The following is a 24,703-nucleotide window of genomic DNA, read 5'->3' as shown; positions in this document are numbered from 1 at the left end:
ACTTTATTAATTATGTCATTTAAGAGGAAGTTCTTTTCAGAAACAAAGAGAACGAAAATTTAGATTCCAAAGTTTGTATAATTTTATCAATTCTTAATAAATGTACTTTATTAAGTATCCCATTTAAGAGGATGTTCTTTTGAGAAACAAGGAGATCGAAAATTTAGATTCGAGAGGCTTGTATAATTTTATCAGCTCTTACTGATAAATTTCTTAATGATAAATTGAAACGTCATATATCTTTGGAGAAGACTTCTATGGCAATGTGTTGTTATATATTTTGTATTTCTATCAAGGTTTAAGATTTCCATATTCTTATATTTCACAATAAATTTATTTTTCAATTAATATTTCATATTGGATACAAGAATATGTATGTGATTTTTTAAATAAAAATATGTTTTTTAAATATTAATATAATTTTTGTGCTCAATATTTTATTGATTTTATTAATTATTTAATTTAATTTTGTAATTAATTTTTTTTCTTGTGTTTTATCTCAATGCACATGTTTCCAGTTAGGATAGGTAATTAGACATAATATTTCTAACATATAAAGATAGTTAAATTTTATAAATTATAATGTTATTTTTCTAATTTAATTGATATTAAATTTATTCCAACATTTTAGGTGGAAACTATACCAAATGAGAGCAAGTCCAATGGGGACTTGCCATTAAATGATTCTAGCTTGTTGTTGGGGGAATTTTTTTCCTAACAATTAACATGCTAATTTGAACCATAAAGATATTGTTTAAGATGATGTTCTCATAAAATAATCAACTATAAATCTAAAGTTAAGATGAATTCACATATACATTTCAAAGTTATTGAATAAAGTTAAGATGAATTTGCGTATACATTTCAAAGTTATTGCATGTTATTCAAGCTACTTTTTATAGAGAGTAGAATTTTTAAGATATATATATATATATATACATATATATATATATATATATATATATACATATATATATATATATATATATATATATATATATATATATATATATATATATATACATATATATATATATAGATATATATAACAAAAAATACAAATATTATAGAAATATTCAAATAAATTAAGTGATTGTGTATGATTGTATGTTATTAATACTAATGTAGATCTATGTTACATCTATTAATCACTAAGTGGAATAAAGGTCAATTGCGACACCAATTTATTTGTGATTAAAAGATTGAGATTTATATGGATTTATGTGAGTTTATTTCCTTATGACGATTATGGATGATGAAAAAATCAAATTTTATGAACTTTATTTTTCAATTGAATTTATAAGGATTACAATACATTATACATCTCTCCTATACCACGTTTAAAGTGCACCTGTTTACTCTTGCTGGGAAAATGAAATATGGAGTGCATAATCCTTTACTAATAGTGTTTTTGAATAATAATAATATATTATCATGGTTGTGATGGAATGAATAGCCATATTATCAATGCCTTGGACATGAACATTACTTTTTTTCCCTTGGAAAAATATGGAGTGCATAACCCTTTACTAATTGTGCTTTTGAATAATAGTAATATATTATCATGGTTGTGATGGAATGAATAGCCATATTATCAATGCCTTGGACATGAACATTAGTTTTTTTCCCTCGGAAAAATTTGGGCAGATCAACCCCGAAGGGAGTCTTTTAAAGCCCGTCGACGAGACTAGCAGGGTCTAACCCCAAGGGTGTCGATGAGAATTGCTCATGTGACCTCCCGATCGGGGAGGTACTTAAAAACAGGGACTCAAATATTTGAGCTAACTCTTGGGGCTTGGACATGAACATTAGTTGTTTTCAATTCTAGTAAATATAATTGATCTGTGGGAACAAATTTTGATCTCTTCTATGAATCATAGGAAACTACACTCAATCATTCCCAACAAAGAACAAATGCTATATCGAATTTATTACTTCACACAACCTTTACATCTAAACTTTATCTATAAAAACAAAATGTTTTAGAGGTAGAAATTTAGAAGGAAGCATTAGAAACTCCTATTGAGTCCATGTAGTTGTACCACCATCTTAGATCACAAATTCCACTTGCATTTATTCAAAGTAGAGTATCATCCCTTAAGACATCAAAATCCATTATATGTACTTAGAAATAATTTTAGAATATGAATATAAAAAACCTCATGATGGTCATTTTTATAAGTCCTGTTGAATGTAGAAGACTCTTTCTGGCTTTGCCATGCCAATTAATTCATTTTAGATTCAACTGGATTTTTTGTGTAGCAAATATATCTTTATAGAAAAACATTTTGAGGGAAATTACACATGCATTTATTCTTTTCAAATTAGTTTTTGTATCATGAGTATGCTATTAATTTCAATTATGTGTGCCAATGTTTCTATATAAATAGTTTCATCTCGTAGACTTTAGTTAATTTATAGCTTCTATCTTCTCATGCCAACTTCTTTAATTCAATTTTGATTCAACTCGGCATACAATATTAGAGCTAAACAATTCCATTCAATTCATTATGCCTTCATCATCAAAGATTCAAAATAGATAGTGTTGATCCATAACATGCACTTGGGATAGATTCCCTTTGGACCCTTTGTGGGTGACTAATTAACCCCAAGATTGCATATTCATATTTAAAACTATGTATTTATAATATATTGAATTATATAATTCAATATTATTTTTATCAGTTTCAATCACAATTGGATATAAACATGTTTTACCCATTTTTTTGTGTTTCTTACATATCCAAGCTCGCAAATAGTTTAGTTGTTGTACTATATTAATGCAAAAATATAATTAATATTGTATTTCTGTGTTATTCATTACTAAATTTAGTTAGCTCATTTTTATGATGTGTTTCTTATGATATGCTTTATTTTAATGAAACATAGAAACAAAAATTGATATTGTATATTAAAATGAGATATGTTTGAGTGCCAATGGAAAACAAAGTGGGCCTAATAATACCCACCTAGCATATAATTTAAACTAAAGAAAGCAGTAAGATATGATATGAGATTGGGTAAACCTAAAATTATGTTGGTATAACAAATACCCATAATCCAAGTTTTTGTTCTCCATTTCTTAGGTTAAGAAAGAGATGCTTCATGTAATATCATGTGTACATCATTTATACTCTATCAAAGGGAAGAAAATTAACTTGGGTGTTTAGTGACTTCCATTAAATTCACTCACCAAAAATAATCGTGTATAGTATGGAATTTGAACTTTGGTACTCACATATGATTATACCCTTGAAGGTTCCTGGAACTATTCACCCATGCTTGACCCACCTTATGATTATATGGTAGCTCTCAGATTATACATCACCTTCCAAGAGCTATTTTCGCCCTGGTATAGACATGGGACACCATTGGGATGTTTAACATTATGGTGAGTTCTTTGATTCCTTGTTACCCCATTGGTATCATACCCTTGGTTGCTAGTTTGCCTCATTTTTTTCCATTCGGTCATTTTTTTGGTGCATTTCCTAAGTTCACTAAACCATTTGAGGGCACAAACCCTTAATATGGGTCCATCGTTACTTAGGATGCCTTAAATAAGGTTCGTAGCTATTTAAATCTATTTGGAAGTTGTTATTTAGTGGTAAATTTTAGTCAAATATCCAATATTTATTGATTTCTTCCTATTGATCATACCATAAATTTCCTCTAAATGGTATCATGAATGTGAATTAGCAAGTCAAATAATAGAGGGGCATTTCGGGCCTAAATGATCTGCAATATCATTGTAACCAAATCGACAACGTGTAACCAAAATACATAACACACTACTTTTATAGGATTTTGACACTTATTGGAACATGAAAATGTTTCAGGTGAACTTCACAAGTTCACCTTGTTATTAAGTTAAAGGTTCTAATTAGAAATTTATGTTAGGATATTTGGACACTTAGGAGTTAGTTGTGCTCAACTTGGTCTAATGTGTCTATTAGGTAGAATCACGTTTCTTTAGTATGAATTAATTGCATCATAATTTGATGGTCATGATGTATTCTAGACATAAAGTAATCTAATGGTTTACATTCTCCTCGATATTAATGACTATTGATCCATGACTTAACACCCAATCGGTCCATAATGTCGATTTAAAGAGCATGGGGAGTCACTATTAATAATGATTTCGTGAGAAATATCTTATGTAAAGTTCTTTCCTTTATCATCACTTAAATTTCCTCTAGTGGCCACATTGACTGGGGATGTGGAGTATTTCCCTCTTTGAGGGTTTCAACCACATAAAAATACAAGAGCTATGATATTTGATCTAGTTGTGTGAGTAGTTATTGAAGGTGTTTGTCTTATATGGAATGAATTATCATCCTGAACATGTATCATAGCATGTTCAAATAGCTACTCTTTTTGTTGATCGATATCTTGAGCTTGTGTTGCCATTTCTAATATTAATTATTTCCATACATTTTTTTCCTAAACAATTTATTCCATTATGTCTAGAGAATTGGTTTTATTTAATAACACCTTTCCTTTCATAAAGAAAGGTGTCTAGTTTCCCAAGATACAATTTTTTTCATTATGTCATGAGATATACAATTTAATTACACTTTAAAATAATAATTATAGAGTTCGTTTTCCATTTTTCTGTTTATATTCTTAGTTTGATACTCTTTATAATTTACATATTTGTAGTTTGATACTCTTTATAATTTACATTTTCTCGTTTCCCCCCACTCTATAAAATCTTGGCAAATTAGAAGCAGTGTTGAAAATATTTTTCTTAACTACATATTCTCTTTGTAGTGCTCTATGTGATCTCAAAAAATAAAAATAAAAAAGGGAAAACTTGTATTTTTTAGGCGAGTTAATTGATATTTAACCCCATTGTTGTTGAGAGTTAGATTTTTTTATTTATTTTTAACAAAAAATTGTTTGATTTTGGATAAGTATTTTTTTTTGTAAGCATGCACTCTGAGGCAAAGATCCAAGAACACCAACACCAACAATCCTATCCTCCACTACCATTAGTATGTGGTTTGCACTATCTCACTTGGTTAAAAATTACTTTATATAGTAAGAAGTCTTGAGTTCAAATCTCTTTTTAAGTTACATGCAACTCTAGTTTATAAAGTAACTTCATTATAAAAGTGTTTATCACTTGTTTTATAAAACTAGGTGACTTCATAAAGTAATGTATTTGTATAAGTGAGCTTATAGGTAAAGTTAGTGAGGGTTTTTTTATTATTAAATTTTCACATCATCTACAACCATACACGTGAACTTCTACTTACCGTTTGGTTATTTGTTATCATTATTGCCTTTTTTTTAATGACATAACCTTCATATTTGAAGCCCATTTTTAGAGCTTTTTTAAATATTCAATTTTTTGAGGGTTTTTTTATTATTAAATTTTCACATCATCTACAACCATACACGTGAACTTCTAGTTACCATTTGGTTATTTGTTATCATTATTTCCTTTTTTTAATGACATAACCTTCATATTTGAAGCCCATTTTTAGAGTTTTTTTAAATATTCAATTTTTTCTAGAGATGTCCATTTGGCTAGTCAATTTCAACTTTTGAAACCATATTATAGATATTTTCATATGGCCACTCCAAGTGAAATTTTTCTTACTAGTGTTGTAACATGATTAGTTTTGATTAAACTGCGTGATCAAACAATTTCTACTGTGTATTCTCTGGAATGATTGGATCTCTTGAGATTCACTAGCCAAAAAACATGTAGCCATATGGCTTCATTGTTTTCACCTCATTTGATTGATAGTTGTCTTCAGCATGAATTTGTATTTTGTGTAATTACTGTATGAATAATGTAATCCATGGACAATACATTTTTCCATAAATGGATTACTTTTCAAAACTGATAAGTAGGGTATATCATTAGGAGTTAACTGAAATAACAAAAAAGAAATCATAAAAATAGTCCAACAATGCTATTAAAACTGTAATTTTGTTGTGTGTGACATAGAATGCAAGGTAGGGGTGGTGTTCTAATGGCTTCTTATTCTAGTTGTTATTCCTAAGCCTGGATCAGGTTCATGATCCCCTGATCCAACTCATGATCTAACTCAGAAGAGAAAGCCTAAGCCAAAGCCCTCTCCTACACCCAAAAAGAGCTCTCTAGTAGCAACTTCCCCACAGGGTAAGATTTCCCAAGATTAAATTTTGGCTACCACAATGTTGTTAAAACTTCAATTTTTCAGTGTGACATAGAATGAACAAACTCAAGTTTGGCCAAACAACAAAAGACAATATTGATTATGATTTATTTCTCACATTTTGTAGAGAATAATATTTTGGCCATTTGGAAGAGGCAGACAAGTTCTTGGAATAATAGAAAGAAAAACATTATAGATATGCTATGTACATCACTAATAAATATCCCCACAAGACAATTACATCTCTCCAACTCTCTTTCTAGAATTTGTATGGTCTTGTATGGGGTCTCTCCAAACCAAATGCCAACAACTTGTATTTATTTCCTAAATGGATGAAGTCTCTCTCTCCTGGCCGAAGTTTGGATTTTGTGTACATCCGTGTTGGTCCTCTAGTAATCATTTCCGTAGTTTACTATCATATGAATTGATCAACTATATTGATTGTTAGGGAGATGGAAAGGTCCAAGGAAAAAGAATGATCAGTGGTGGTTCAAGTGATGGGTCAATTGTGGCTCATCTATATGAATAAGTGGCACCAATTCCTAATGCACATGTTGATGGAAGATGAGTTTATGGTTGGGTAAAGCTTGGATCTCTGAGCTGTCTCACATTTCAATATGTTAGATAAACTTGACCCTATGGTGGAGTTGAGGTTATGTCAACATTTATGGTTAACAGTTGTGGTTTTGGGCACCTAGTATTGGTGACTCATGGTATTACATGTAGTTGAATCCCTTAAAAGGCTTGTGTATTCTCCATTGTAGGCAGCCATGGTTGAGTGGTGAAAGCTCAGGTTGTTGGCCGACTTGGCTATGTTTTAGCAAGGACAATAATAGATCTATTGTTGGTTGGTTTTTCCCCCAATTGGGGTTTTCTAGATAATCATGGTGTACATGGTTTGAATGTGTATTTCTTGATTGTTATATTTATTTCTCTTGAACCCTAACAAATGGTATGTTGGCAAGGGCCTTGGATAGCTGTTCGAAATGTTCCCATCGACAAAGTGGTGGTGCTGGTTGAAGCAATAGCTCATTGCACAAAACAAAAATGTCCGTTGAGTGATGGTTTGATGAGGAGCATGAAGAAAATGAAGTCTCGAGCCTTTGCCAAGCCCTGGGAATATTTTTTGGAAATTTAAATTAAATTTTGAAATTGTAAATCAGATTAAGTTGAGTTAGTCTCAGTGCATGAAGACCAAAGCCGCGTGCTATCTGCTGCGTGTATTCTCTGCAGTCCCGTGAAGACCAGAGCCGCGTGCCACCTGCGTGTATACTCTGAGGTCCGGTTTGGTTTGTAAATCGTGAAGAGTGGAGGCTGGAGAAAAACCTTCTGCACGGCGTGAAGAGGAGGCACTGACCTATGTAAAGAGAAAGGAGGACTCAAGAACCTACATACTCTGCATCCAGAATTGGAGTGGAGCGAGGAGGCACCGGCGTGGAGAGAGGAATCTTTGCATGCATCGAGGAGCCTTGACATCTGCGTCAAGGAGGGCACCACTACTGCGTACCCACCAAAGGCGCATTGGAGAATGTTGCCCTACGTGTGAAGTGTTGCCCCTGAGGGTGAAACCCCTCCATCGTTGACCACGATGCTACTATCGAAGAGAAAGGAGGACGTAGAGGATTACCAGAAAGCCTGTCTGAGTCGAAAACCTGCCTGATCTACTGAAGCCGAGAGATCAAAACAAAAGAACATAGCATTGTTTTCATAAAATCAAGAAAGTCAGGTAATTCTTTTTTTTTCCAGAGAAATTTGTTGAAAGGCTTTTATGGTTAAAGAAAACATTCTATTCTAAAATAGTAATAGAAATTTTAAATAAAAATTCAGTTACAAGAGAAGGGTTAAATAGTGGGATACGAGTCTTACAGGGTGAAATGCATGGTTAAACTTGCAGCAATTCAAGTTGTGTGTGGGTCAAGATAGCAACAAAATAAAAATAAAATGGAAATTTGCATGTAAATGGGTATACGACTGTAAGACCTAGTAAGGAATGCATAACCGAGTAAATCACTGGTAAAGTCTGAATGTCCACTTGGGTGATATGGAGATGCATGTGGTGGTATGATGAAGCATGTTGAACTAGGAAAGCTTGTGAGATTATCAAATACCCTAACATTGACTGGGTAGGGCCTGGAGGTGAGTGGTGGCTGGCTCACTTGGTAGATTTGGCTAGATTTGGCCAAGGAAAACCCAAAGTCAAGTTTAAAGGGGGATTGTTAGATAAACTTGACCCTATGGTGGAGTTGAGGTTATGTCAACCATTAGGGTTAACAGTATTGGTTTTGGGCACCTAGTATTGGTGACTCATGGTATTGAGCTCATGGTGTTACATGTAGTTCAAGCCCTTAAAAGACTTGTGTATTCTCCATTGTAGGCAGCCATGGTTGAGCGATGAAAGCTCAGGTTGTTGGCCGGCTTGGCTGTGTTTTAGCTAAGGAAAATAATAGATCTATTGTTGGTTGGTTTTTCCCCCAATTGGGGTTTTCCACATAATCATGGTGTACATGGTTTGAATGTGTATTTCTTAATTGTTATATTTATTTCTCTTGAACCCTAACACAATATAGTTTGTTTTGGTATATGCCTCATAAACTCATGGAGCAATTGAGCTCTCCACACCATTCTTTAATAAATAATTCTATGTGGTGAGAAAACTGGTACCGTGGAAGAATGGATTTATGTATTCACAATTGACCCATTGGCATGTTCTTAATTTTGTTCATGGTAAATGGCAATCATAAAAATTTTACTTATTTTTTCTCTACTACTCTTTCCTTTACTGAGTTTCGTTTGCAACATGTGGTGCAATTACTTGTTTATAATCCTTGTATCATATCAGATTATGGCATGTCTAAAAAAATACATCTCTGTAAACCTATAATAACTTGTTATATTCTCTTCTTTTAATTATTAAACAATTACAACTCAAATTCAAATGTTAAGCTTTACTAACTTCTTTTTGAGTGAAATTATTTCTATAATATGTTATTAAACTTTATGTTATTCATCTTGTTTTTACAATTATATGAATATGCCAAGAGTTTTAAGAGTTTCGGTGTTTGGAATCCATTTGCAGCAATCCCACCCGTGTTTGTTAAATATCTTCCAACTTATTACTTTACTTAAAATACAAACCTAAAAATGATTTAATTATAAAATTTACTAAATAAAAATTTGTAAAAAAAACATTATACAAAATATGGAATGAGATATTACATGGTATCTGCATTTTCTGTCACATTTGCAAAAACTAGTAGAATGTAAATAAAAGCTTCCGGTTTTGAAATTAAACTTTAGACCTCTTCTCTATAACTTTATAAGACTGATAGAATGTATATTAGAACTCTAAATTTTAAAATTAAATCCATTAAAATTTTAAAATTAAATTTGTTATCTTTTTAATTTACGAAATTATAACTTTAATTACATACATTTAAATTTGTTCTTTAATTTTACGGGTTTTGAAATAGTTAATATTTCGTATATTAATAGAAACGGTCACAGTGCCGATCTAATAGGCAACGGTAGTTAGTTTATATTCCGTTTGTGTGGAAAATTTAAATATTCAATAAATATTCTAGTCTGTGTAGAAAAACTAACTTCGTTATCTTCCTTGTGTTTCTTGAAACTTTAACATTTACTCGTTAATAGTACTGTGAGGAAATGGTGATGAGGCAACCTTATACACTGACTTACCATTCAGTTAATATTTTCCTGGAATTTCCGTCGTTTCATGTCCAACTGACACCCACAAGACTTCTCTACCCTTCAAAATAAGCACCGCATCAAACCTGCATGCAAGACTTCTTTGTCCTGCAAAACCTCTACAATACCCACATCAAACATGCATGCAAACAAAGAACATCAAACATGCATGCAAACAAAGAGACCGAGTCCCCTTTATGTTTCTATTCTTCATTACACGTTGGTTGCGTGAGACTACAAATATATATACGCATCAACTTTTGCAGATATTTATTTTTGTACCCATTTACTGATCAATTGCAGCAGAAATGGGTTACAGGGTTACCGTGGAAAGGTTTGTGTGTATAATTCTTGCTACTGTGCTGTCTGCTCATCATCAGTTTGTGTTGGGTGAGTTTGACTACAAAGATGCTCTGCATAAATCTATTCTGTTTCTGGAGGCTCAACGTTCAGGAAAACTGTCCAGCAGTAGCAACAGGATAAGCTGGAGAGGAGATTCTGGTCTAACAGACGGACAAATCCAAAATGTAATAACAATATTTTCTCATTTTGGTATTGCCATCTGTTCCGGATTGTTTTAGAAACGTTGTTTCCTGAATGTTTTAGAAGTGTTGTTAATCATACCCAAAACGGCAAAATAACGACGCTGATCTTATCAATGCGAAAATAACGAGGGTATCTATTTTGGCGAAAACGATTGATACTCCACCCACAACTTATTTAGATCAAACAATTGATCTCTCGGAATTGATTTCTCAGCACTATCAGATTTCAGGATATTATGAGAATATACAATTAAGTTATTAACATAAAGATCCCCCGCAACCCACCTACAATGTGAATTCTTACTCCAGTATTATGAGTTATGAGTTTGCAACAGCTTGATTTCTATCAACATTCTCTGTCCATATAAATTAGGAATTGATTATTTGGTCCAGATCTTCAAGAAGTCTGGAAAGATACAATGATGTTCAACATGGCTTTTACTGTGTATTTATGTAGGTGGATTTGGTGGGCGGTTACTACGACGCTGGGGATAATGTGAAGTATGGGTTTCCGATGGCTTTCACCGTTACCATGCTGGCATGGGGAGCCCTTCAGTACAGAGATGAACTTGCAGCAGCGGGAGAGTTGGAGAACGTTAGGGATGCCATTAAGTGGGGAACTGATTATTTCATCAAAGCAAGCGCCACCGAAAACCAGCTGTGGGTTCAGGTGAATTAATTGCCATCCCAACTAAATTTACTCATGGATCACAACAAAATTTACGAAGGATCACAACAAATGGCAATTATGAATTTAGTTATGGTTTTGTTTTTAGGTGGGAGATCCAACTGCAGACCATAACTGTTGGGAGAACCCAGAGAGGATGGACACCCCAAGGACTTTGTACAGAATAGATACATCCACTCACGGGACAGAAATTGCAGCAGAGACTGCTGCAGCATTGGCCGCTTCCTCCGTCGTCTTTGCAGCCATTGACAAACCTTATTCCATTCTCCTACTCCAAAGAGCTACTTTGGTATAAGATTATGCGTATTCTAAAATCACTTATACTGTATTATTGGTTTAGAACAGCGATTGCAGATTTGAGAGATATTGAGATATTTTAGAATCCTACTGTACTGTTAGGAAAAAGGTCAATGGTTTAATTTCTTTTCACTATTATATACTATTTTTAGAATTTACAGTCCAGATAACTTTAGTAATTAAAACAAACATATGATAGGAAACAATTTCTTTTCACAGTTTTATTCTATTCTATTCTATTCTATTCTTAGAATTTACAATTTACATAACTTGTTTTCACAGTTTTATTCTATTCTATTCTTAGAATTTACAATTTACATAACTTTAGCAACTTATGATAGGTCATATTTGTTTGTGGATGAATGTTTTTTTATAACTTTTATTTTAAATTTAATTTAATGTCTTCATTTTTGGAATATTTTGGGATCAGACAAATACGGACAGGTGAGATTACTTATTTGAGGTTGCCTACGTTTTTTATATGATTCCAAAATATTCCAAAAATCTTTCAAAAATGCCCATTTTTAACATGTCTATGAAATTCATGTCTTAGATTCAAAATTGAAAATTAATTTAATGAATTGTCTTCTCCAACATTTTAAAATACTCATATAATTGAATATTAATTTAGTGCAGCTCTTTCGTTCATGTGTTAGATTCAAAATTGAGAATTAATTTAATGAATTTTATTCTCCAACTTTTTATGATACTCATGTAATTGAATATGTCATTTAGTACAGCTCTTTCGTTTCGCTGACCAGTACCGGGGAACATATCATGGAGAATGCCCTTTCTATTGCTCTGTCTCGGGCTATGATGTATCTTTCCTTAACATTATTAATTTTACTTCCTTTTTTACTTCACACTATTATTTATTTAAACTACAGAGTGAGTAACTTCTTGAAGTCTTCTTATTATTCCTCTACTAACTAACTTACAGGACGAGCTTGCATGGGCAGCGGTGTGGCTATATAGAGCAACTGGATTGCCATATTACACCAAATACATACTCCACCAAAATTTTTGTACTTCCAATGAGTATGAGTTCAATTGGGATCTCAAATGTGCAGGAGTTCAAATCCACCTGTCTAGTGTAAGTCCATATTCACATAAACATATGAATCACCAAATGTTCAATTTAGAAAAAGTTTAAGACTGACCACTTGACCCTCAACTGACCACATCTTCATAAAAATTAATAAACCTGGCAGCTATATCTCTCCGGAGAAACCAACCTGGAAGTTTTCAGAGGCCAAGCAGAAGTGTTCCTCTGCTCAGTTCTTCCACAAAGTCCTCAATTCAAAAATTCCATCACACCAGGTAAATGGAAGTTTCTCCCTGTCATGCTCCGAGTTTCAAAATTAAGCTCATCAACAGTGTTTGTATCTATTGAGTTTCAAAATTAAGCTCATTAACAGTGTTTGTATCTGTTTCACTTGTACAGGAGGTTTGTTGTTTGTCAGAGATGGTGCAAATACACAATATGCTACTGGCACATCATTCCTTGCATCAGTTTACAGTGACTTACTGTCACGATATAAGCAATACCTGCAATGTGGCGATCAAACATATGAACCAAGCATTCTTATTGCATTTGCCAAACAACAAGTACACATACATATTATAATTTTTTAAGTGTTGCAAAATATTTAATTAATGAGGAGAAGAATTGAGCACACTTGTATATCCATTCCAGCTTTCTCAGAGTATAAGAGATTCAGAGTTAAATAAATTTGATTTTTTGTTTTTTCATATCATAATTTGAAAAAGCAAGCAAAGTAGTAGCTAACAAATCCACTTTGTATATGTAAATTGCAGGTGGATTACATTTTGGGAAAGAATCCTACTGGTATGTCTTTCATGGTGGGTTTTGGTGACAAATATCCACAGCAAGCTCACCACAGAGGGTCCTCCATAGTTTCGATATACGAGGATTCCAGAAAGATATCATGTACCGAAGGTTTCACTTTGTGGTTCAACAGAGAAGCACCAAACCCAAATGAATTAACAGGTGCAGTTGTGGGAGGGCCTGATCGCTATGACGGGTTTGAGGATAGCAGGGCTGATTCCACCAAGCTTGAGCCCACGACATATATCAATGCTCCTCTCGTGGGAGTCCTGGCTAAGCTCCACAACAACATCATGGAATAATCGACATAACAGGGCCGATTCGTGCAAGCTTGAGCCCACAACTTATATCAATGATCCTCTTGTGGGAGTCCTGGCTAAGATCCACAGCATGAGCATGGAATCACGGACTTAAGTTCAAAAAGTTATGCTAGTAATATCTTTTACTAAGTCTGTATTCTATATGAAAATCTGAGTCGATGGAAATATATATGAATTTTGGTACGTCTGGGCTCCAGAATTGTTTTGTTTCATTTCATCCTGTTGAGTCCTATAATCATATTGAAGACTTGTTTTTACATCTTAGATCCCATATGCAGATTGAAAATTCTTCTATTTTTAAATAGCAGTGATATTAGCATAGAAGAACATGGTGTATGAGAGTCTCGGAAGATCCTGTGCCATCGTGTTATATATGTGAGCATACAGGGAATGTGTGATCATAGGATTTTTGTTCCATGATGTTATATATGAGCATTTAGGAATGTGTAATCATAGGATTTATTTGTTTATTAATGTATAGATTGCTCTTGACTTGCACGAGCCGGAAATTTGCACTTGGTTATAATGTATATTTTTTTTAAATAATATGAATATATTATAAATTTTTTTAATGGTGTTTAACCTTAAAATACAAGTAGGGAGGATGGATAATTTGAATATAGGTTGGAAATTTATAGATATCCTACAACAAATATTGGAGTATATGAGCATTACGGAATATAGATTTTGATTTGCGTTTAGTTTACAAAATATGCAAGTGATATAAATGTTGTATAAAAGTATATGTATTGTGCCAAAGAAATAGATATTGTGATAAAGAAATATTCTTTGTTAAGATGGAAAATAGAGATTTAGTTGGGAATTCATAGATATCATATAACAAACATTAGACTATATCAGCATTATGAAATATAGACTTTGGTTTGTGTTTAGATTATGTTTTTTAAAGAATGTATATTGATATCACCACTGTGTATAAAATTATATGTATGTGATAAATAAATAGACATTCTTAAGATGGGGGAGCATATACTAATTACTTACACACAATTCAAAACCAGCGCTTTTACTTTGTAACCCCATCATGTAGACATTGCAAAAATGACATCTAGATAGAGAAACAACCATCCACTAGATTTCATGGGTACCCAACCATTGTACTTTGGTTCATTACGATGTCCCTTCATGTACATGGTTCATTCAACTTCTTGCACTTCCTGTATTATACAACCACTATGGTCCATTCAAGTGTTTCCAACCAACACATGTCTCGCTCCTAGTGTTAACGAACTTCCTAATAGAGACGATAGAACTAAACGACACAACTCCTCTATATGGCCACACCCTCCTATAGATTTCCCTTTGTTTTCTCTACAATATAATTTATTATTGATTTGATATAGTTTGTAAATGTTTTTATCTTTTATTTTGTTTTATTTGATTGTATATGCATAGTTTCCAATTAATTTGATGACAATTATTTCCATTCGAAATTTATTTATTTTTCATATCATTTGATCTAATTTGTTTCCTATTATTTCATAAAAGTTCCAAAAAAATTATTGAAAAATTCTTGGTAACGAGATCCAAATCAAAGAGTTCCAAGCGTTGATCATATGGGTGTTTTTAAAGATTTTGATTAAATTCAGATGCAAGAAATTTGAATCTGGATCATGTATACACATTGCTAATATAATTTTATGAGCTCTCAATTCCTTAAATCTAGATATAGAGGAATTGTTGATATATTATTTGTATTTGGATCTAGATAAGATAAATTATGTCTTAAAAAAAACTTTCATAACTTAGATCATATATATTAGGATTTGGATCAAACTTAATATATCATTATTTGAAATTTCCAAATCCTTGATACTAGATATCCAAATCCAAATCTTTCTTTCACCTAATATTTCATAGATTTGAAATAACATGGTGGACAATGAAATGAATCTTACCAAATTTTTAGTGCATTTATGATGACATGTAATATGACATGCCATGTTGACATGTCATATTACATGTCATCCCATATGGCCAATGACTGATTTAATTTATTAAGCATACTAATGACTTGGTATGATGACATATACATTGACATGGTAGTTTTGACATAGGTGTTAAAAGTATTCACATTTCATGAATTCATTGTATCTGGATAAGTAATGATTTAATGGAATTTATTGTGGTGTTATGCATTCTAAATTTTATTTTCTATCTAACTATATGGAACTATGAATTTGTTTTGAATTTTTTCATATGTATTATTTGTATAAGGATCCCGATCATTTATTTTCTCACTTCATTCTTCCTAATTCCATAATATTCATTTCCACTTCAAGTACCTGGATCAAGAATTTTATATAAGTATTTGGATATTGACAATACATATATGGATTAAATTTTATAGGCCTTATAAAAGTCTTATGGATACCGAGGTATCCACTTTGTTTCTCACATTCAGATTGTTTTGTTTAGTCCATGTTACTTGTGAAGTTCTTCTCCATGTTAGATTAAACTACTCAGCTATTCGTGGGTTAACCAATGGATTATTAGAGATAATCATGTATGGAATCTACTAGACACTGGCATGCTTTTGCTGACGTGTCATCTACCATAGTATTGCTATCCATTACATATTTTCATATCCCAAATTTTTGTATACTAGTCTAGTATATGATTTAGATTAAAAGAATACACTGTAGCCCATATTGCATAATATTGTGCAAATGAATTATGTTAGGTGAAGGATAGCTTATAAACTCTTTGTAACCATTTCACCCAATGAATATGGGATTAATATTGGAATCTATTATTTGTTTATGATTACTTGCGTAAATATATAATTATTTAACTATTAACATACTAGCTATTACTTTTGTACATTTGGCAAATCTTTTCAAGACCGAAATAATGAATGATAAAGAAAATAGAAAGAATAAGAGAATAAAATAAATAATAGAAAAATAAGGAGAAAAAAACCTACTTGCATACAAATAAGCACTATGACATATTCAAAATCTTGAATCAAATACAAACATCCTTATAACAAATTACAATGTGTTACTAACCATAAGAATTTTAAAAATGGAAAATTATATCGACATCATTGTTTGAAAGGAACAATCGTATGCTTTTATCAAACATTTTTCATAAGAAATATTAAAATTAGACTTCGAAAGTGGAATTTGTTGTAACAAAAAGAAGATAAAATTGAATGTACTTTATTAATTATGTCATTTAAGAGGAAGTTCTTTTCAGAAACAAAGAGAAGGAAAATTTAGATTCCAAAGTTTGTATAATTTTATCAATTCTTAATAAATGTACTTTATTAAGTATCCCATTTAAGAGGATGTTCTTTTGAGAAACAAGGAGATCGAAAATTTAGATTCGAGAGGCTTGTATAATTTTATCAGCTCTTACTGATAAATTTCTTAATGATAAATTGAAACGTCATATATCTTTGGAGAAGACTTCTATGGCAATGTGTTGTTATATATTTTGTATTTCTATCAAGGTTTAAGATTTCCATATTCTTATATTTCACAATAAATTTATTTTTCAATTAATATTTCATATTGGATACAAGAATATGTATGTGATTTTTTAAATAAAAATATGTTTTTTAAATATTAATATATTTTTTGTGCTCAATATTTTATTGATTTTATTAATTATTTAATTTAATTTTGTAATTAATTTTTTTTCTTGTGTTTTATCTCAATGCACATGTTTCCAGTTAGGATAGGTAATTAGACATAATATTTCTAACATATACAGATAGTTAAATTTTATAAATTATAATGTTATTTTTCTAATTTAATTGATATTAAATTTATTCCAACATTTTAGGTGGAAACTATACCAAATGAGAGCAAGTCCAATGGGGACTTGCCATTAAATGATTCTAGCTTGTTGTTGGGGGAATTTTTTTTCTAACAATTAACATGCTAATTTGAACCATAAGGATATTGTTTAAGATGATGTTATCATAAAATAATCAACTATAAATCTAAAGTTAAGATGAATTCACATATACCTTTCAAAGTTATTGAATAAAGTTAAGATGAGTTTGCGTATACATTTCAAAGTTATTGCATGTTATTCAAGCTACTTTTTATAGAGAGTAGATATATATATATATATATATATATATATATATATATATATATATATAAAAAATACAAATATTATAGAAATATTCAAACAAATTAAGTGATTGTGTATGATTGTATGTTATTAATACTAATGTAGATCTATGTTACATCTATTAATCACTAAGTGGAATAAAGGTCAATTGCGACACCAATTTATTTGTGATTAAAAGATTGAGATTTAGATGGATTTAGGTGAGTTTATTTCCTTATGACTATTATGGATGATGAAAAAATCAAATTTTATGAACTTTATTTTTCAATTGAATTTATAAGGATTACAATACATTATACATCTCTCCTATACCACGTTTAAAGTGCACATGTTTACTCTTGCTGGGAAAATGAAATATGGAGTGCATAATCCTTTACTAATAGTGTTTTTGAATAATAATAATATATTATCATGGTTGTGATGGAATGAATAGCCATATTATCAATGCCTTGGACATGAACATTAGTTTTTTTCCCTTGGTAAAATATGGAGTGCATAACCCTTTACTAATTGTGTTTTTGAATAATAGTAATATATTATCATGGTTGTGATGGAATGAATAGCCATATTATCAATGCCTTGGACATGAACATTAGTTTTTTTTCCCTCGGAAAAATTTGGGCAGATCAACCCCGAAGGGAATCTTTTAAAGCCCGTCGAAGAGACTAGCAGGGTCTAACCCCAAGGGTGTCGAGGAGAATTGCTCATGTGACCTCCCGATCGGGGAGGTACTTAAAACAGGGACTCAAATATTTGAGCTAACTCTTGGGGCTTGGACATGAACATTAGTTGTTTTCAATTCTAGTAAATATAATTGATCTGTGGGAACAAATTTTGATCTCTTCTATGAATCATAGGAAACTACACTCAATCATTCCCAACAAAGAACAAATGCTATATCGAATTTATTACTTCACACAACCTTTACATCTAAACTTTATCTATAAAAACAAAATTTTTTAGAGGTAGAAATTTAGAAGTAAGCATTAGAAACTCCTATTGAGTCCATGTAGTTGTACCACCATCTTAGATCACAAATTCCACTTGCATTTATTCAAAGTAGAGTATCATCCTTAAGACATCAAAATCCATTATATGTACTTAGAAATAAGTTTAGAATATGAATATAAAAAACCTCATGATGGTCATTTTTATAAGTCCTGTTGAATGTAGAAGACTCTTTATGGCTTTGCCATGCCAATTAATTCATTTTAGATTCAACTGGATTTTTTGTGTAGCAAATATATCTTTATAGAAAAACATTTTGAGGGAAATTACACATGCATTTATTCTTTTCAAATTAGTTTTTGTATCATGAGTATGCTATTAATTTCAATTATGTGTGCCAATGTTTCTATATAAATAGTTTCATCTCGTAGACTTTAGTTAATTTATAGCTTCTATCTTCTCATGCCAACTTCTTTAATTCAATTTTAATTCAACTCGGCATACAATATTAGAGCTAAACAATTCCATTCAATTCATTATGCCTTCATCATCAAAGATTCAAAATAGATAGTGTTGATCCATAACATGCACTTGGGATATATTCCCTTTGGACCCTTTGTAGGTGACTAGTTAACCCCAAGATTGCATATTCATATTTAAAACTATGTATTTATAATATATTAAATTATATAATTCAATATTATTTTTATCAGCTTCAATCACAATTGGATATAAACATGTTTTACCCATTTATTTGTGTTTCTTACATATCCAAGCTCGCAAATAGTTTAGTTGTTGTACTATATTAATGCAAAAATCTAATTAATATTGTATTTCTGTGTTATTCATTACTAAATTTAGTTAGCTCATTTTTATGATGTGTTTCTTATGATATGCTTTATTTTAATGAAACATAGAAACAAAATTTGATATTGTATATTAAAATGAGATATGTTTGAGTGCCAATGGAAAACAAAGTGGGCCTAATAATACCAACCTAGCATATAATTTAAACTAAAGAAAGCAGTAAGATATGATATGAGATTGGGTAAACCTAAAATAATGTTGGTATAACAAATACCCATAGTCCAAGTTTTTGTTCTCCATTTCTTAGGTTAAGAAAGAGATGCTTCATGTAATATCATTTGTACATCATTTATACTCTATCAAAGGGAAGAAAATTAACTTGGGTGTTTAGTGACTTCCATTAAATTCACTCACCAAAAATAATCGTGTATAGTATGGAATTTGAACTTTGGTACTCACATATGATTATACCCTTGAAGGTTCCTGGAACTATTCACCCATGCTTGACCCACCTTATGATTATATGGTAGCTCTCAGATTATATATCACCTTCCAAGAGCTATTTTCGCCCTCGTATAGACATGGGACACCATTGGGATGTTTAACATTATGGTGAGTTCTTTGATTCATTGTTACCCCATTGGTATCATACCCTTGGTTGCTAGTTTGCCTCATTTTTTTCCATTCGGTCATTTTTTTGGTGCATTTCCTAAGTTCACTAAACCATTTGAGGGCACAAACCCTTAATATGGGTCCATCGTTACTTAGGATGCCTTAAATAAGGTTCGTAGCTATTTAAATCTATTTGGAAGTTGTTATTTAGTGGTAAATTTTAGTCAAATATCCAATATTTATTGATTTCTTCCTATTGATCATACCATAAATTTCCTCTAAATGGTATCATGAATGTGAATTAGCAAGTCAGATAATAGAGGGGCATTTCGGGCCTAAATGATCTGCAATATCATTGTAACCAAATCGGAAACGTGTAACCAAAATACATAACACACTACTTTTATAGGATTTTGACACTTATTGGAACATGAAAATGTTTCAGGTGAACTTCACAAGTTCACCTTGTTATTAAGTTAAAGGTTCTAATTAGAAATTTATGTTAGGATATTTAGACACTTAGGAGTTAGTTGTTCTCAACTTGGTCTAATGTGTCTATTAGGTAGAATCATCGTTCTTTAGTATGAATTAATTGCATCATAATTTGATGGTCATGATGTATTCTAGACATAAAGTAATCTAATGGTTTACATTCTCCTCGATATTAATGACTATTGATCCATGACTTAACACCCAATCGGTCCATAATGTCAATTTAAAGAGCATGGGGGGTCACTGTTAATAATGATTTCATGAGAAATATCTTATGTAAAGTTCTTTCCTTTATCATCACTTAAATTTCCTCTAGTGGCCACATTGACTGGGGATGTGGAGTATTTCCCTCTTTGAGGGTTTCAACCACATAAAAATACAAGAGCTATGATATTTGATCTAGTTGTGTGAGTAGTTATTGAAGGTGTTTGTCTTATATGGAATGAATTATCGTCCTTAACATGTATCATAGCATGTTCAAATAGCTACTCTTTTTGTTGATCGATATCTTGAGCTTGTGTTGCCATTTCTAATATTAATTATTTCCATACATTTTTTTCCTAAACAATTTATTCCATTATGTCTAGAGAATTGGTTTTATTTAATAACACCTTTGCTTTCATAAAGAAAGGTGTCTAGTTTCCCAAGATACAATTTTTTTCATTATGTCATGAGATATACAATTTAATTACACTTTAAAATAATAATTATAGAGTTCGTTTTCCATTTTTCTGTTTATATTCTTAGTTTGATACTCTTTATAATTTACATATTTTTAGTTTGATACTCTTTATAATTTACATTTTCCCGTTTCCCCCCACTCTATAAAATCTTGGCAAATTAGAAGCAGTGTTGAAAATATTTTTCTTAACTACATATTCTCTTTGTAGTGCTCTAGGTGATCTCAAAAAATAAAAATAAAAAAGGGAAAACTTGTATTTTTTAGGCAAGTTAATTGATATTTAACCCCATTGTTGTTGAGAATTAGATTTTTTTATTTGTTTTTAATAAAAAAATTGTTTGATTTTGGATAAGTATTTTTTTTTGTAAGCATGCACTCTGAGGCAAAGATCCAATAACACCAAAACCAACAATCCTATCCTCCACTACCATTAGTATGTGGTTTGCACTATCTCACTTGGTTAAAAATTACTTTATATAGTAAGAAGTCTTGAGTTCAAATCTCTTTTTAAGTTACATGCAACTCTAGTTTATAAAGTAACTTCATTATAAAAGTGTTTATCACTTGTTTTATAAAACTAGGTGACTTCATAAAGTAATGTATTTGTGAAAACATTACTTTATCAATGCGAAAATAACGACGCTGAATCTTATCAATGCGAAAATAACGACGCTGATCTTATCAATGCGAAAATAACGAGGGTATCTATTTTGGCGAAAACGATTGATACTCCACCCACAACTTATTTAGATCAAACAATTGATCTCTCGGAATACATACTCCACCAAAATTTTTGTACTTCCAATGAGTATGAGTTCAATTGGGATCTCAAATGTGCAGGAGTTCAAATCCACCTGTCTAGTGTAAGTCCATATTCACATAAACATATGAATCACCAAATGTTCATTTCAGAAAAAGTTTAAGACTGACCACTTGACCCTCAACTGACCACATCTTCATAAAAATTAATAAACGTGGCAGCTATATCTCTCTAGAGAAACCAATCTGGAAGTTTTCAGAGGCCAAGCAGAAGTGTTCCTCTGCTCAGTTCTTCCACAAAGTCCTCAATTCAAAAATTCCATCACACCACGTAAATGGACGTTTCTCCATGTCATGCTCGGAGTTTCAAAATTAAGCTCATCAATAGTGTTTGTATCTGTTGAGTTTCAAAATTAAGCTCATTAACACTGTTTGTATCTGTTTCACTTGTACAGGAGGTTTGTTGTTTGTCAGAGATGGTGCAAATACACAATATGCTACTGGCACATCATTCCTTGTATCAGTTTACAGTGACTTACTGTCACGATATAAGCAATACCTGCAATGTGGCGATCAAACATATGAACCAAGCATTCTTATTGCATTTTCCAAACAACAAGTACACATACATATTATAATTTTTTAAGTGTTGCAAAATATTTAATTAATGAGGAGAAGAATTGAGCACACTTGTATATCCATTCCAGCTTTCTCAGAGTATAAGAGATTCAAAGTTAATTAAATTTGATTTTTTTTTTCATATCATAATTTGAAAAAACCAGCAAAGTAGTAGCTAACAAATCCACTTTGTATATGTAAATTGCAGGTGGATTACATTTTGGGAAAGAATCCTGCTGGTATGTCTTTCATGGTGGGTTTTGGTGACAAATATCCACAACAAGCTCACCACAGAGGGTCCTCCATAGTTTCGATATACGAGGATTCCAGAAAGATATCATGTACCGAAGGTTTCACTTTTTGGTTCAACAGAGAAGCACCAAACCTAAATGAATTAACAGGTGCAGTTGTGGGAGGGCCTGATCGCTATGACGGGTTTGAGGATAGCAGGGCTGATTCCACCAAGCTTGAGCCCACGACGTATATCCATGCTCCTCTCGTGGGAGTCCTGGCTAAGCTCCACAACATCATGGAATAATCGACATAACAGGGCCGATTCGTGCAAGCTTGAGCCCACAACTTATATCAATGATCCTCTTGTGGGAGTCCTGGCTAAGATCCACAGCATCAGCATGGAATCACGGACTTAAGTTCAAAAAGTTATGCTATTAATATCTTTTACTAAGTCTGTATTCTATATGCAAATCTGAGTAGATGGAAATATATATGAATTTTGGTACTTCTGGGCTCCAGAATTGTTTTGTTTCATTTCATCCTGTTGAATCCTATAATCAGATTGAAGACTTGCTTTTACATCTTAGATCCCATATGCAGATTGAAAATTCTTCTATTTTTAAATAGCAGTGATATTGGCATAGAAGAACATGGTGTATGAGAGTCTCGGAAGATCATGTGCCATCGTGTTATATATGTGAGCATACAGGGAATGTGTGATCATAGGATTTTTGTTCCATGATGTTATATATGAGCATTTAGGAATGTGTAATCATAGGATTTATTTGTTTATTAATGTATAGATTGCTCTTGACTTGCACGAGCCGGAAATTTGCACTTGGTTATAATGTATATTTTTTTTAAATAATATGAATATATTATAAATTTTTTTAATGGTGTTTAACTTTAAAATACAAGTAGGGAGGATAGATAATTTGAATATAGGTTGGAAATTTATAGATATCCTACAACAAATATTGGAGTATATGAGCATTACGGAATATAGATTTTGATTTGTGTTTAGTTTACAAAATATGCAAGTGATATAAATGTTGTATAAAAGTATATGTATTGTGCCAAAGAAATAGATATTGTGATAAAGAAATATTCTTTGTTAAGATGGGAAAATAGAGATTTAGTTGGGAATTCATAGATATCATATAACAAACATTAGACTATATCAGCATTATGAAATATAGGCTTTGGTTTGTGTTTAGATTATGTTTTTTAAAGAATGTATATTGATATCACCACTGTGTATAAAATTATATGTATGTGATAAATAAATAGACATTCTTAAGATGGGGGAGCATATACTAATTACTTACACACAATTCAAAACCAGCGCTTTTACTTTGTAACCCCATCATGTAGACATTGCAAAATGACATCTAGATAGAGAAACAACCATCCACTAGATTTCATGGGTACCCAACCATTGTACTTTGGTTCATTACGATGTCCCTTCATGTACATGGTTCATTCAACTTCTTGCACTTCCTGTATTATACAACCACTATGGTCCATTCAAGTGTTTCCAACCAACACATGTCTCGCTCCTAGTGTTAACGAACTTCCTAATAGAGACGATAGAACTAAACGAGACAACTCCTCTATATGGCCACACCCTCCTATAGATTTCCCTTTGTTTTCTCTACAATATAATTTATTATTGATTTGATATAGTTTGTAAATGTTTTTATCTTTTATTTTGTTTTATTTGATTGTATATGCATAGTTTCCAATTAATTTGATGACAATTATTTCCATTCGAAATTTATTTATTTTTCATATCATTTGATCTAATTTGTTTCCTATTATTTCTTAAAAGTGCCAAAAAAATTATTGAAAAATTCTTGGTAACGAGATCCAAATCAAAGAGTTC

General features: G+C 31.6%; 1 protein-coding gene and 1 pseudogene across 1 annotated transcript; both read left to right on the top strand.

The window, feature by feature from the left end:
• Positions 1-10,165: 10,165 nt before the first annotated feature.
• Positions 10,166-13,538, top strand: LOC149254938 (endoglucanase 8-like). Its single transcript, XM_089454878.1, has 8 exons — positions 10,166-10,384; positions 10,860-11,072; positions 11,179-11,379; positions 12,128-12,205; positions 12,328-12,480; positions 12,599-12,707; positions 12,832-12,995; positions 13,206-13,538. The coding sequence occupies exons 1-8, from the start codon at positions 10,166-10,168 to the stop codon at positions 13,536-13,538; spliced, it is 1,470 nt and encodes a 489-aa protein (XP_089311004.1).
• An 8,763-nt stretch (positions 13,539-22,301) lies between these two features.
• On the top strand, positions 22,302-23,122 carry LOC149254937 (endoglucanase 16 pseudogene; annotated as a pseudogene).
• Positions 23,123-24,703: the final 1,581 nt, after the last annotated feature.

Source organism: Pinus tabuliformis, chromosome 7 (genome assembly GCF_031772625.1).
Source record: "Pinus tabuliformis cultivar Carrire ecotype Pingquan chromosome 7, CPIR1, whole genome shotgun sequence".
NCBI lineage: Eukaryota > Viridiplantae > Streptophyta > Pinopsida > Pinales > Pinaceae > Pinus > Pinus tabuliformis.
The sequence above is the reverse complement of the archived record's forward strand: the minus strand, read 5'-3'. Positions and strand labels throughout refer to the sequence as shown.

Bases quoted from the DNA above. Each gene is read 5' to 3' on its own strand.
- LOC149254938 (XM_089454878.1), top strand. From the start codon at position 10,166: ATGGGTTACAGGGTTACCGTGGAAAGGTTTGTGTGTATAATTCTTGCT. The intron at 10,385-10,859 runs GTAATAACAATA...GTATTTATGTAG, and splicing joins CAGACGGACAAATCCAAAAT to GTGGATTTGGTGGGCGGTTA. The intron at 12,481-12,598 runs GTAAGTCCATAT...TAAACCTGGCAG, and splicing joins TTCAAATCCACCTGTCTAGT to CTATATCTCTCCGGAGAAAC.